Source organism: Procambarus clarkii, chromosome 58 (genome assembly GCF_040958095.1).
Source record: "Procambarus clarkii isolate CNS0578487 chromosome 58, FALCON_Pclarkii_2.0, whole genome shotgun sequence".
In the NCBI taxonomy this organism is placed as follows: domain Eukaryota; kingdom Metazoa; phylum Arthropoda; class Malacostraca; order Decapoda; family Cambaridae; genus Procambarus; species Procambarus clarkii.
In genome coordinates, this window is record NC_091207.1 from 18,274,455 (window position 1) to 18,290,356 (window position 15,902).

Sequence of the window (15,902 nt, forward strand, 5' to 3'; positions counted from 1 at the left end):
TTTTATTTATGTGTATTAACAAGCTTAGGTATACTACCTAATAAACTCCATATAACCCACCAGGTTCATAGGTTAAATTCACTTAAACGTGTCCACCTACACTGGACACGTTTAAGTGAATTTATATCCATTCTGTAGTACGGTGACCAAAACTGAACTGCATAATCTAAATAGGTCCTAATCAGATCAAGATATAGTTGAAGAACACCAGGTGTCAGGCTACGGGCTCACCATAGCATGTGCTACTTCTCACCTGGAGGTGTATTTTTAGTATATTAAAATAGATGATGCTTTAGCCTTATCTGACGAACTAGACCAACCTTTCAATCTGAAAGAATTCAAAAGCACTACAAAGAAAACTAAAAAGTCGGCAATTCACTTTATTGCTTACTTATATTCGGTGACAGCACCTCAGCTTCCTCCAACCAGGATGGAAAGAATGTTACCTGTAATTAGGGAAAGGATTATAGCTTCTGTAATTAGTGCTAATTAGTTACGCCATTAAGCTAATGAGAGGCTGTAGTGAGTATATTGTTTGTACTCGCTACAGTTTTATCCATTCCAGTATTCCCCCATTTATTCCATGTGCCCGCAATTTCCTTGCCAGCCTCTTATGTGGTATTTTGTCAAAAGCTTTAGCAAAGTCCATGTAAGCTACATCTACCAGAAGTCCTTTGTCTGAATAGCCGGTTATAGTTTCCAGAAATATGAACAGGTTAGTGAGGCAGGATCTATTTTTTTTAAGAAACCTATGTTGTGTTGATTTTTCAAGATTGTTCTCTGTGAAATGTTGTATGATTCCCACCCTTGGGATTCTCTTCATGAGCTTGCTGATGTGCGATTTATTTATTTATTTATTTATTTATTTATTTATTTATTTATGCATATACAAGAATGTACATAAGGAATGTGAGGATACAAATATGGTAATTACAGTCTTGTAAAGCCACTAGCACGCACAGCGTTTCGGGCAGGTCCTTAATCTAAGAAAATTTTAAGGAGGTAAATACTTGCAAAATTTATAGACAAAAAATGATAACAGATTACATGGAATGAAAAAAAAGATGAGAGAAAATTATAGGTACAGTATATTAAAGCACATAGGTAGCTATGATTGATTGCAATGACAGCTTAAAATGGTAGTTGACAACAAATTGGTAGGCACAATACAGCAGAAACAATATAAGATTGATTGCAATGACAGCTTGAATGGTAGTTGACAAAAAATTGGTAGTCACAATACAGCATATGGCTAGCACATAAAAGAAGACAGCAATGAACACAATGATAAGGTTGTTTGATATTACATAAAAATTAGGAGATTGGGTAAAAACTGTTGAGACAGTAGTTTTCTGCCGAGTTCTTTCTGCCTTTTTTGATAACAGGGGTGACTTGCATATTTCCAATCCTGGGGAACTATCTCTTGGTCCAGGATTTTCTGAAAATGAGTTTCAGTGATATGCATAGTGCATTTGCGAGTTTCTTTACAACTTTGGATTGAAATCCATCCACAGCTGGAGCTTTTGAGTCTTTTGAGTCCCCTGGCTTTGCCTGCATCTCAAATTGCAAATTGTTACTTACAGTGTACCTGAGGGTACTTGTAAGCAATCTACCTCATGTTTCATTTTTGCTCAATTTGTTTTTGTATTGCTTAGTCTTGTTTATATTTTTGTTTTGTATTTCTATATCTTGTGTTTTGTATAGTCCATGTTTATATGTTTTTTCGTTAATCTCATTTATTACCTAGGTTGCCTAGCCTAGCCATACTCCCTTACTCTATTGTACCCCTGTAAGCCCCTTTTGTGTTTGCTTTGTACAGTATTGTGTACATTTTTTTCCCCTATTTTATAGCGTATTTCTACCTTGTTATTTGCCTTTCTTCCCTTGTTTTTCCTGCAATCAGCTTTTTTTATGCAGACAAGTATAGACCCTGAACTTAACCTCTTATCCACTATCTATGACAATTATCACTTTAATGATCTAAATTGCAGATATTTTGCAGCACATGATGTAAACAATGTATTAACTCATAATCACAATATCTCTGTAATCAATTTGAACGTTAGATCCTTAGGTAAACACTTCGATGATGTTAGTGCTTTGATTGAAGCTATTGACAACAAATTCTCTTTTATTATACTTACTGAAACATGGTTGAAAGAGGATACTACTCAGCTCTTTAACATGCCTAACTACTCAGCAATTCACAACTGTCGTCAACTTCAGAGAGGTGGTGGCACTGCTCTTTACTACCACCAAGAACTAACATGCTTAAAAGAAATTAGAACCAGAGACTGCTATGGGGAGTATATCTTCGCCAGCTTCAGAGTCAAGGGTGCCGAGTCTGTCCTGACTGTGGGTGCAGTTTATAGAATTCCTAACACTGATGTGTCCGAATTCAACTCAAACCTTAGAAATCTAATACTTGATAACAGACTGAACAAAAACCACCTAATTATCGCAGGGGACTTTAATATTGACCTCTGCGAGCCTGAACACCCTACTGCTGTTAGCTTCCTCAACTGTATGAATTCCTGCTTCCTCATACCCTTAATCACTAGACCTACTAGAATCACTGATAGCACTGCCACGACGCTAGATCACATCTGGACAAACATAACCTCTCCGCTTACTTCAGGTATAATCACCGATAGCACTACAGACCATTACCCCACATTTCTCTTAACTAACATTAGCAAACCACCTCTTGAGTCAAGAGTGATACGTTTTAGACTACACAATGAAACTGCTATAGACAATTTTATAACTGCTGCTGATAATGTCAACTGGGAGTCCGAGTTAGGTAACATAGTGGACATCAACCTAGCAGTGCAATCTTTTCTTCAAAAAACTCTTAGCCTTTATAATACCCACTGTCCTATGCTTACAAAACAAGTCACAACCAAAAGGCTTAACTATTGACCTTGAGAAGAAGTATAGGTTAGGAATTGTCTCCAAAGAATTCTCAAAGAATTACTCATTATTGCTGTCTAAGATAATTAGACGAGCCAAAACTAAATACTACGAAGATAAATTTAACCAAATAAAGAGCAACATTAAACAAACTTGGAGAACAATTTCTCAAATATTGGGATCAAAGAAGTCTTTAAATAACAAACCGACTCTCCTGTCTAATAACGATGGTCAGCTTTCAGCCTCTGATTCTGCTATTGAGTTCAATAGGTTCTTCTCTTCCATTGGTTCATCCCTTGCAAATGATATTCCATCTTCCAGTACAGACATTAAGGACTATCTTACAGGTAACTATCTACAGTCTCTGTACCTAAAGCCTATTAATTCCACTGACGTCAATGAGATAATCCTTTCCCTTAAAACCAAGTCTGGTGCCCTTGAGGAGATTCCAACTTTAATTTACAAAAAAGCCTCCAGATCTTTAGCCCCTGCTATTGCTTTGCTCTTCAACAAGTCACTTGAACTCCAAACCTTCCCAGATACTCTAAAAAAAAAGCGAGAGTAACGCCTGTCCACAAATGTGGTAATCTCACAGATGTTAACAACTACAGACCTATATCTATCCTGCCAAACTTGTCAAAAAATTTTGAAAAACTAATCTATAAGCAGCTTTACTCATATCTAGCCAAACTCAATATACTTAGCCCTTGCCAATATGGCTTCAGACCCAAAAGAAGCACTAACGATGCACTTATTAGTATGCCTAACTCGATTCATACAGCTCTTGATAAAAATGAGTTCCCTGTTGGGTTGTTTGTGGACCTGCGTAAAGCTTTTGATACTGTCAACCACCAAAACCGTCTTCTTAAATTACATTATTATGGAGTCAGAGGACACTCCCTACAATACCTCAAATCCTACCTTACTGACAGGCTCCAATATGTTTCTGTGAATAATACAATTTCTCCCACCCTACCCATCAACATTGGTGTTCCCCAGGGCAGCATACTTGGCCCTCTCCTCTTTCTCATCTACATTAATGACCTTCCAAATGCCTCCCAACACCTCAAACCAATTCTATTTGCTGACGACACAACCTTCATTTACTCCAGTCCTGATCCCCTTGCTCTAAATGCCACAGTAAATACTGAGCTAAATAAAGTCCATCTGTGGCTAACTGCCAACAAACTCACCCTTAACATTGACAAAACCTTCTATATTCTGTTTGGCAATAAATCCTCTAATCAAATAAATCTCAAAATAAACAATACCCAAATTTGTAACAAATTAGATGGCAAATTCCTTCGCATTCTCATTGACCACAAGCTGAATTTCCAGGGACACATTCTAAACATATCAAAAAAAGTTTCAAAAACTGTGGGCATTCTTTCTAAGATCAGATATTATGTACCACGCCCTGCCCTGGTGACTCTCTATTACTCCCTTATCTATCCATATCTCAACTATGGTATTTGTGCTTGGGGCTCTACTACCCAAAATCACTTACGTCCTCTAATTACTCAACACAAAGCTGCTATTAGGACAATATCCAATTCTGGCCCCAGACATCACTCGGTACCCCTACTCAAATCTCTGAATATGTTAGACATTAAGTCACTGCACATTCTCTCGTGTGTATTATACATATATAAAACGCTAAACTATAATGCCAATCCTGATCTCAAAAGCTTCATAGAAGGTTGTAACAGAACCCATGAGCACCACACCAGAAATAAATACAGTTTTGATATTCCTAGAGTACGACTTAATCAAACTAGAAATGCTCTACAAATCAAGGGGCCCAGAATGTGGAATGACCTTCCCAACCATGTTAAAGACTGTACCTCTCTCAACCAGTTTAAGTTAAAAGCGAAGCTATACCTAATAAATTCCCTGTAACCTACCTTACCCTTCTATTGTCAACCAATGTCTGTTTTTTCTTTAAAGAGCGCTGTTTGTCGACATAATTGTATTTGTGCTGCTTTTTCATCTATGTTTTCATTTCTTGTTTTCATTCTACTCATTATGCTCAATTAGTATTAAGCTTGTCATTTAAGTTTATCATGCCCGAAACGCTTTGCGTAATAGTGGGTTTAGGCATTGTATGTACTAGCTCTACCTATAAGTCAACCAATCCTTGTAAAAAAATTTTGTATGTATGTACCTTACCTAAATAAAATTGTATTGTATTGTATTGTATTTTAGTTTGTCAATGGTCTTCCTGACTGCATGGCATGTAATGGGTTCAGGGAGTTGGACAGCAGCGTGTGTGCGTGAAAATTAGGACTTGCCCGAAACGCTATGTGTGTTAGTGCTGTACAAAAATATAAGAACTCTTGTATATATGAATAAAAAAAATAATAAAAACATAGTTGCCCGAATAAAATTAAAATTAATAAAAACATTTGCCCGAAACGCTGCGCTTACTAGTGGCTTTACAAGATTGTAAATACTATGCTATTTATTTATTTATTTATTTATTTATTTATGCATATACAAGAATGTACATAAGGAATGTGAGGATACAAATATGGTAATTACAGTCTTGTAAAGCCACTAGCACGCGCAGCGTTTCGGGCAGGTCCTTAATCTAAGAAAATTTTAAGGAGGTAAATACTTGCAAAATTTATAGACAAAAAAAATGATAACAGTTACATGAAATGAAAAAAAAGCTGAGAGAAAATTGTAGGTACAGTATATTAAAGCACATAGGTAGCTAAGATTGATTGCAATGACAATGCTATGTATTCTCTCTAATCCAATGTACCTTCTTGTATATAAATAAATAAATAGTGGGTTATTGATCTGTTCCAACTTAGTTGCACATTTTTTAAATGCGATATATGGGTTGACCCAAGTGTTAGTTGGGTCAGGTTCCAGTACGGTGCCAAGCAACATTTGTTCTTTCTGGGTGTGAGAGGTTGGGCGGTACTCCCTAAGTTACACTCTTGGGTTTTGACCCCCAGAACAACACCATGCCCAACTCTGACTGCAAGAAACAGAAAACAGTAAGTGTTTATTATCAAGTTCCGTAGAAAACACAGTATGGCTTTCAATTATTACTGTTTTGTTCGCCTGTCGCCGAAGATTTACAATTCGCTCGTGTGGGGCTAATAGGTCAGCCTTTTTACATTCTATGTTCTCGTCTGGTTTTTAGTCATAGTTGATTTGTTTTTGTATTGAGACTGATATTTTCCCCCCTGATTCTATGCATGACTAAACCATCGTGTAAGATGTGAATATTGGATGAATTTATAGCCAGATGTTTAGTCAGAGCTGGTTTGCTTTTGTATTAAGGCAGGTATTATCTCCCCTAATTCCAGGTATGACTAACCATCTTGTTAGATGGGAATAACAGTTGACCCTATAGCTAGTTCTTCACCTACACTGTGTAATATCTCGTATAGAATAGGGTAGCAGCACATTGCTGTGTATACCTAATTTTGCTAATAAAAAAACTTAAGAACATTTCTGGATATAATAGATGAAGTTATGTATACTGTTCTTCCAAACACTTCAAATATATTTTAATTTAATAGTTGTTTTATGTTTGGAGCGAGTTGAGAAAGGGTCATCTTGACTTTTTTTCTTTTTTTTTTTTTGAGATATATACAAAAATTCTTACATTCTTGTACAGCCACTAGTATGCGTAGCATTTTCAGCAAGTTCTTAATCTTATGTTCACTGGAATAATAATAATAATAATAATAATATTTTATTAAGGAAAAGTACATACATAGATGCAGAGTTACAAATAATACGACCTCCACGAAGAATCGGTTTTACAACCAAGTACTGTACCCATTTTACTGTTGAGTTAAACAGAGGCTACAGTTAAGGATTTGCACCCAGTAAATCCTCCCCGGCCAGGATACGAACCCAGGACAAAGCGCTCGCGGAACGCCAGGCGAGTGTCTTACCACTACACCACAGAGACCTTAGTTTTTAAATGGTTCCCCCCCCCCCACGCATCTTGCCTGAAATGCTCTTATTACTGGCTGTAGGCATAGTATATACAGTACTAGCTCTTATCTAAAAAACAACATTCTTTTTATAACTTATTTTGTATGTATGTACTTTTCCAAAATAAACTATTATTATTATTATTATACTATTACAGTGGTACCTCAACTTACAAATTTAATCTGTTCCCAGAGACGGTTTGATTCCATTACAACATCAGGCAGTGATGACTTCTCTGGGGTACACTCTGGCATGGTTTGCCTGCATACCACTAGGACCTGCTTGTGGCTCGCTGCTTGATTTTCCTCACTAAAAATTAATCCATAGAGGATTGTATTCCCTTCATTGTAACACTTGTCTGTAGTGAGGCATCACATTGTCATTAAAAAAAATTAATGCAACAGCCTAGTACAGCCTGCTCTGGGTGAGTCTTTTCAACAAAAGTTTGCATTTCTTCCCATAGTCTACACCACTTCCTAATTGTTGAGGAAGGGACATTCTGTATTGCCTCCTCCTTCCCTGAAGAAATTTCCTCAGCTGCCTCTTGTTGCTGCTCATTGTGAAGGACTGAGAGTTCTTTGGTGGTCAGTTCTTTGCTGTGTTCCTCCACCAATTCCTCCACATCAGCACCATCCAACTCCAAGCCCATATTCCATCCCAGAGTAACAATTTCCTCAACAATAGGCACTTCAGGTCCAGGTTCAAACCCCTCAGTCTAATTCTGAAACACATTCAGGTCACAATTTTCTTCAGCCAGAGATCAGGGTTCTTTGAGTCACTTCTTGCCAGTCTTTGTCAATGAGTTTTAAAGCACTACAAATGTTAGTGTTTTTTCCAGAACTCTGAGGGTGAGGTGTGTAGAATCAGTCACTTCAAAACATTTCCAGAAAAGTGCCCTTTTATAAAGTTTCTTAAAATTGGATATGATTTTCTGATCCATAGGCTGAATTAGAGGAGTGGTGTTAGAAAGGAAGGAACTTTATTGTAACAAAATTAAATTTGTCCAACAATGCATCCTCCAAGCATGGAGGATGAATAGGAGCATTGAGGAGAAGCACGGCCTTGATTGGCAAACGTTTCTCCTGCTGATATTTTTTATGGCAGGGCAAACCACCTCATTCACCCACTCCGTAAAAAATTGCCTTGTCACCCAGGCCTCACTATTAGCCTTCCACATCACACACATTTGGCTTTTCTGTACATTATATTTTTTGAAAACCCTTGTATTTTCAGAATGACACTCAAGCAAGGGTTTAATTTTCAAATCACCACTCACATTACCCCACACAACACAAGAGTTAGCCTATCTTTCATAGGCTTGTGTCCGGGCAATGTCTTCTCCTCCTGGGTAATGTATGTCCTCTTAGGAAATCATTTCCAGAATAGTCCTGTCGCGTCACAATTAAACAGTTGTTGTGGTAGGTATCCCTCACTCTACAAAATCTTTAAATTCGTCAATAAATCTTTCAGCCGCTGGTTTGTCTAGCTGGCAGCCTCCCTATGCCTCACAATACTATGAATACCACTTCTTTTTCTAAATTTCGCAAACCATCCCCTGCTTGCCTTAAACTCTCTCGTATCTGCATCACTCGTTCCAGGGGTTTTCTTTAAAAGGTCTTCATGCAATTGCCTTGCTTTCTCACAAATGATGGCCTCTGAAATGCTATCACCTGGTAACTCCTTGTTGTTTATCCAAATTAATAACAACTTTTCAATATCCTCAAGTGTTTGTGTTCTTTGTTTTGTGATTGTTGATTTGCCTTTTGCCACGTTAGCACTCATAATGTCCTTTTCTTAGCAATTACAGTGTATATCGTTGACAGATTTGTTGTACTGCCTAGCTAGTTCAACAACATGAGTACCATTTTCATGCTTCCGAATGATCTCTTTGTTTTTCCTCTATGGTCATTCTCACATGTGTTTTCTAGGCTTGAACTTTACCACTGGCTTTCTTGGGACCCATAGTGAGATACTGTATATAATAATAACTTTTATGTTCAAATGCCCCCCTCCCCCAAAAAAAAATGAAATTCTTTACAAAGAATTCAGGTGCGATTGTTACTAGGCGGGAGGCACTGGTAAACTGAGGTGCGGTCACTGTGCCACCACACGCTAGGTCAGCCATACGCATATCAACAAATTACATTTCCCGAGGCAAAGTTCGTAACTAGATTCAGATTTTATGAAGAAATTGGACTCTTAACCTGAAAAGTGCGTAAAGAGGGGCATTCGTAAGCCGAGGTGTCACTACTTGGTTATAGCCCTCAAGATCTTTGTGGGTATGGTTTAGTATGTTCCTTCTGTGCTCAAAATTTGCAATGGTTATTCTTACCATATTTGCTTCCAGGCTACCCAACCTCCCGACATCTAATATACTCAAGTCCACTTTGCTTATCAGTTTCTCTAACAATGCCTTGTCATTCTTGTCCTCTTTTGCAAGGTTTCATTTAATGAGGTATTTTTGTCTATGCCTATGCATGATTTCTGCATCTCTATCCAGAACTCTGCCTGCATTTGCCGAATTCCCCTCGAATGTCTGATTACCCCCCTGGGGATGCCTGGCTGGCCCAGGGCCTGTCCAAATGTGTAGCATCTAATGTTTTTTTAAGGTCTATAACTTCTTTCATCAAAACCTTCTGTTGCCCCTGCAACTCTTTCATCCCTTTGTGGCTTTCAATCCATTCCTTTAGTTTTGTGTGTCTGTGCACATTGATTACTTCCCCAACTATCTCATTTAAAGATCCATCATTTTTCACCACACTTGACTCTTCCCTAGTCCTAACCTCTTCTACTGATTCATCTTTATTCTTTTCATTTGCTTCACCTTTATTTTCATTGTTTCTGCTGTTTCCTAAGTTTATCATTGCAAGTGATGCAATAAATGTAAATGAGGCCATTACTTTCAGTTTTCACATTATAATATGGCCCTCACACAAGGCATCTGAGATTTTAAGACAGGTGCAGTGGTATATTAATTTGCAACCTGCACATTCGATACCCCGTTTTGTCCTGGGCCCTACAGAACAGTGACACACGCCACACTTATCATAGCTTTCCCCCATTTCTCTACACTTAAGTTAATGTTTACTTACTTTATGGATACTGAGAGGCTTATTCTGATTCTGCAGCAAGACTGTTTGTCTACATTATCACACCAATGGGGGCTACTCACCCAAAATATGTTCCGTATGTATTTATTTATTTATTTCTATGCATATACTGTATACTTATTTCATTTTCTGTATTGGTTGTTGCATTAATAGTGTGTTTAGTACCATATAAAATCTACTTTATACTACACACTAGTTCACTTAGCTGAAAATACTGTGGATACTTTTGGTTGTACAGTGACACCTCGACTTAAGACTGCCCCTGCTTACGAATATTTTGAGTTACGACCTAAATTTTGTTGGAAAATGTGACTTGACTTACGACCGTGCCCTCGACTAACGACCTTTGTTGATACGCATTTGGGTCGACCAAGCGAGTGGTTCCTGGTATCACGGGTCGACCCACCTCAGTTTACCAGAGTTTCCCACTTAGTGACGATCGCACTTGTAAAGAATTCCATTATTTTGGTGTTTTTTGTATTTTGAACATAAAACTAATTATTATATTATGCCATGGGTCCCAAGAAAGTCAGTGGTAAGGTGCAACTTAAGAAAACACATGTGAGGATGACCATTGAGCAAAAACAGATCATTCGTAAACATGAAGATGGTGTAACTGAAACGACTCGCCCAAATCATGGTGCAGTAGGCCATTGCCTTAACCTTTTTAATGACACTGTGATGCCTCACTACAGAAAAAATTAAAACGTATGGAAAAACATAGCCATATGGAAAGGTTTTTAGTGCAACAAACAAGCAGTGAATCACAACCAGGTCTTAATGGTATGCAGGCAAAACGTAGGAGTGTGTGTATCCCAGAGAAGTCATCACTGCCTGATGTCAACAAGAGTCCTCAATAAAGGTAAGATAAACATACTGTATTGTAGCTAGAAAAAAAAGTTGTATTTGGTATAAAATGTATTTTTAAGTTAATATTTTTTTGGGGTGTGGAACGGATTAATTCAATTTACATTATTTCTTATGGAAAAATTCGTTTCGACTTACGACCCATCTTTGGGAACGGATTAAATTTGTAAATCGAGGCTCCACTGTATCCTGCACGAATCCTGTTTGGCAGAGCAAGTACTCTTTGTTACATAATGCTTTGAAACTACTGACAGTTTTGGCCTTCACAACTTTCTCACTTAACTTGTTCCAACTGTCTACTACTCTGATAGCAAAAAACTTAATTATATTTTTTTGGCACCTTTATTTCCTCAGCTTGAATCTATGACCTTTTGTTCTTGAGGTTGTCGGTTTCAGGAATTCCTCGTTGTCAGTTTGGTCAATTCCCATTACTGTATTTTGTAAGTGGTGATCATATCACCTCTTTTTCTTCCATATTCTAGCATTGGTATATTTAACGCTTCTAGCTTCTCTTCATAACTCTTGTTTTTCCGGTCTGGAAGTCATTTTGTAGCATGCCTTTGCACCTTTTCCAGTTTATTGATGATGTGCTTCTTGAGATATGGGCACCATACAACTGCTGCATATTCCAAATTTGGTCTCACAAAAGTCATGAACAGTTTCTTTAGTATTTCACAGTCCATGTAATTAAAAGTGATTCTAAAGTTGGAGAGCACAGCATATGCTTCTTGCACAATGTCCATTTTGTGTTTCTTCTGGTGATATTCTACTCTCTCTAGGATTTGTCTTTGCTTTGCCTTCTGCAGTTACCTTTATTCTTATGTGCTGATATCAACTTTGAGGACCCTCCTCACTTCAAGTCATCATCTTTGTGCATGAGACAGGTGCTTACATCTTTTAATCACTGCATTATCCATGAGTTCCACTAAGAGGTGTTATCATCATCAGTACTGGGTACTTGATGCGCACATAGTATTTTGTTTTTTAAATTCGTATAAAATCCATTTCTTATCATATTGGGACGAAATTTTCACGACGCTAATGCCAAATAATGTGAGGTTTGTTTAACAGTTTTCACTATATTTCATATTTGGAGGAATATTTTTGAACTCCCGGGCCCCCTAAATTGTTATAACCGTTTACCTCTCTGCGAAAATGAGTTCTTATATGTCTTCGGCAGCTTTGTTTAGTTAGTTTAAATTTACGACCTTGTTCTAGAAGTTCCAGGTCTCGGGAATTCTTCTCTCTCAATTTTTGTCATTTCCCGTTACTATTTTGTATGTAGTAATCATTTAGCCTCCTTTTCTTCTGTCTTCTAGTTTTGGCATATTTAATGCCTCTAAACCTCTTCTCATAGCTCTTGTCTTTCAGTTCTGAAAGACAAGACTTTGGATTAAATTCCATGCACACCTGGGGCTTTTGAGTCTTTTAGTTTGTGAGTGCTGCTCCTGACTGTGTCGCATATTATAAATATATCCCTTAATTCATTCTCTTTACCTCCTTTAAACATTTGTGTTGGTGATGGAATGTCATTCAATCCTTCTACTGTGAACACTGATGTAATATGAGCACTGACTTTATATGAACTGGAATAAAATTTCAAAAGCATTCAGACTATGCCACCTCTTAAATTATTCCCACTGTACCTCAAATTTGGCTGACATCCTTACCATATGAGCAACGTTAACCATTGTTAATATTATGCCTGTAATATGAAACTCCCTTATATGTGTGTTGTTGGGTGAGGTGGCTGGGTGAGGAGTGTGCATGGGTGGTGGTGGTGTGGTGGTGGTGGTGTGGTCAAGAGGTGGTGCTACAGAAGCAGGTGTGGAAGGGTTATATAAGATAGCGGGCGTATAATATATACAGTATCAGTAGAGAAGATAAAGTGGTAGAGCATCGTGTTGCGCGGTCATTAGTGGCTCGACCCCCACCAGCCGCACGGCCCGCCACTGCTGCCTCCCCGCGCCTCAGGCCGGCCTCCCGCTCTTCATGATGATGCGAGACATGCAGTTTGCCCTCAACAGTCGCAAGAATGCTCCTAAGGTACAGTACTCTTCCTCCCACTAAACACTACTGTATTAACGCCTGGGCTAATGTTACCCTCTTAGTCTCCACCGTGTTAGTGAAAGACTCCTGTAACAGGCAAACTATTCATTGAATTTTTCCTGGGAGTTCAGTCGGGTTCTTTCTCGACTCATAATCGGGAATTCGGGGTTCGAATCCCAGGCGGGACAGAAATGATTGGGCGTGATCCCTTCTAATGTCCCGATTCGCCAGCTTGTGTGGTTGCATCTTGGGGGGGGGGGGAGACCTTGATATAAGCTTAACATGTACTGTATATAAGGCACTAAGGAGAGCAGCAAAACACCGTCCACCATATGACCAGACAATCCAGGAACTCCATGAACTGAACATACAGCCACTAAACATCAGACTGCAGCACCAAGCCATCAGGGTGTGGAACACCATCGAAATGTTAGAGGACCCAATGTTTTTTTAGAAAGATTACTCCAAGATGAGACGCCCCGCTCCCACAGCTGGTGGCCCAAGAGCCTCAATTCACTAGATGAAAACCCCGCTCCACAGTACATAATTCCCAGGTGAAATATTGACCAGAAACCCCTTCACCCACACATCGTGTCAGCAAGGCGGACAGCTCGCCTGCTTTCATAACACACTGTATTTCCCACTTCTAAACTTCCCTTCACCTTTGCCTCTCCATCCTCTTTACTCCCCCCCCCCCCCCTCCAAAAAAACATCAGTGTACTGTATACACCGTCAACTTTTCCCCGCCGCAATGTATTATTATGAATTATGTCCAATACTATTTTGTATAGTTTGGTATCTGTTATATAGTATTGAAGCTGAGAATTGGGTCCCAAAACTGAGTGCATGTACTGAAATTGAAATTGAAATAAGTTTATTGAGGTATAATACACACACAAAGGGATGAGGTAGCTCAAGCTATTCTCACCCCGTTTAGTACATCGTGTTAATACATTCATAGACACACATCACAAACAATAAACATATTACCGAACATTCTGAGAGATAAACATATACATTCCTCCTTTACACACTTAGTATGGTAGAGTGCATGTACTTGCCGTCAATAACGTTGAAATCCAGTCAAGAAAGGTTAATATCCAAACTGTGATGTGACCGTCAAGTATGTAGTTATCCATAGAGAGTGGCTTCGGAGATCATATTTTGTACTCGGCGTAGTAAGCCAGTATTTTATCTTGGAGACTTGCACTGTGCTACTTGGCGAAGCTGGGTCGTGCTCTTGAGAGTTGTGGATAACCTCCAGGTTGTTTATCTTAAGATAGCCATGCTATCATGGTACGTGTCACCATGGGATGTATTATCATGGCGCATGTCATGGTATGTGGCATGTGTCACTATGAGATACATCATTAAGGACTAATGATTAAGGACCTGCCGAGACGCTATGCCTGTTAGTGGCTTTGTGGGCAACCTGTCCTCTTAAAAAGAACGTCACTTTTGACCGTTTGTCCGTATGGCCGAATATGAACGTAATTTGAAAATGAAACAAAAAATTAATATAAATTTGTTTATTTTCAACAACAGTAAGTTAAGGGTCCTCTGAAGGTTAGGTGGGCAGGAAATTCTCATAAAGTTTCAAAACGTTATGAAACACGTTAATGGAAAGTTTACTCTTCTAAGCTGGCCGAGTTAAAACATACCAGTGTTATTTAATCTCACAACCAGGGAGGGAGGGTACAGGGAGTACAGGGAGCCGGTCGGCCGAGCGGACAGCACGCTGGACTTGTGATCCTGTGGTCCTGGGTTCGATCCCTGGCGCCGGCGAGAAACAATGGGCAGAGTTTCTTTCACCCTATGCCCCTGTTACCTAGCAGTAAAATAGGTACCTGGGTGTTAGTCAGCTGTCACGGGCTGCTTCCTGGGGGTGGAGGCCTGGTCGAGGACCGGGCCGCGGGGACACTAAAGCCCCGAAATAATCTCAAGATAACCTCAAGATAACCCAATTGTCCCTTCTTGCCATAAAAATTATTATTATTATTATATGGCATGTGTGACCATGCAGCCCGTCCTCCTGTTTAGTTAGTACTCACAGTAACGTCGAGGACCATAGTACATATATGATTTAATGGACAATCATAAAGTAGAAATCGTTACTATTGAATTTGGACAAATCGGAAAAGATTTTTGTATTCATGTTGCAAAGACAACCTAAACTAACCTAATATTCCTAGGCCTAATACACGCTATCTGAGGCCTAATATAGTACATATATGTGCTATAATAGGCTTAGGAATATTCAAGTTTGTTTTTAATTGTATTTTTCGAACACTTATTAAGTAAATAGTACCAAATTATATTTAATTGGCCTTGAATTCAATGTTTGTACTATGGTGCACATAGTTACAATAAGTACTATCTAAACATGAGGTTGTGGTGCACCATGGTGCGTGTCACCATGACACATGTCACCACGGCACATGTCACCACGGCACATGTCATGGTGTGGGGTATGTATCACCATGGCATGTGTCACCATGGTATGTATCACCATGGCATGTGTCACCATGGGATGTGTCACCATGGGATGTGTCACCATGGGATGTGTCACCATGGGATGTCACCATGGCATGTATCATCATGGCATGTCACCTTAGATGGATCAGTAGATCAGCAGGGACAAGAAACCGGAGCTGCAGTTAAGGCAGGAAACTGTAAATAGTTGCAGACTCTCAAACGGGTGTTCAACTTTACAAACAGAAATGCTAGCCATTCAAAAGGCTTTGGAACATGCTCTTGCTGAACACAGACATGTTATCGTACAGATTCGAGAACCGCCATTGAAACCTTGCAACAAGAACACATATGTGATAACATCCATCTGATAAATGTCACATCATTAAAGCAAACACTCGAACGTCAAGGCCGTCGGGTACTTATCAGCTGGGTGCCAAGTCATGTGGGAATAATAGGAAATAACATTGCAGACGAAGCTGCAAAACTTGCAACCAAGCGAAAAAATGTAGACATTTATATACCACA

General features: G+C 39.0%; 1 protein-coding gene across 3 annotated transcripts in view; it reads left to right on the forward strand.

The window, feature by feature from the left end:
- Positions 1-5,767: 5,767 nt before the first annotated feature.
- The window catches only part of Papss (PAPS synthetase), a 55,085-nt gene continuing 44,950 nt past the window's right edge, over positions 5,768-15,902 (forward strand). The window contains exon 1 of one of the 3 annotated variants that reach the window (XM_045758041.2): positions 5,768-5,921. In XM_045758041.2, the coding sequence (XP_045613997.1) occupies positions 5,889-5,921 (33 nt within the window). In that variant the 5' untranslated portion in view covers positions 5,768-5,888. Of the gene's footprint in view, positions 5,922-12,741; positions 12,900-15,902 lie in introns of those variants that run through there. The other 2 variants (XM_045758042.2, XM_045758040.2) reach the window with 2 other exon arrangements.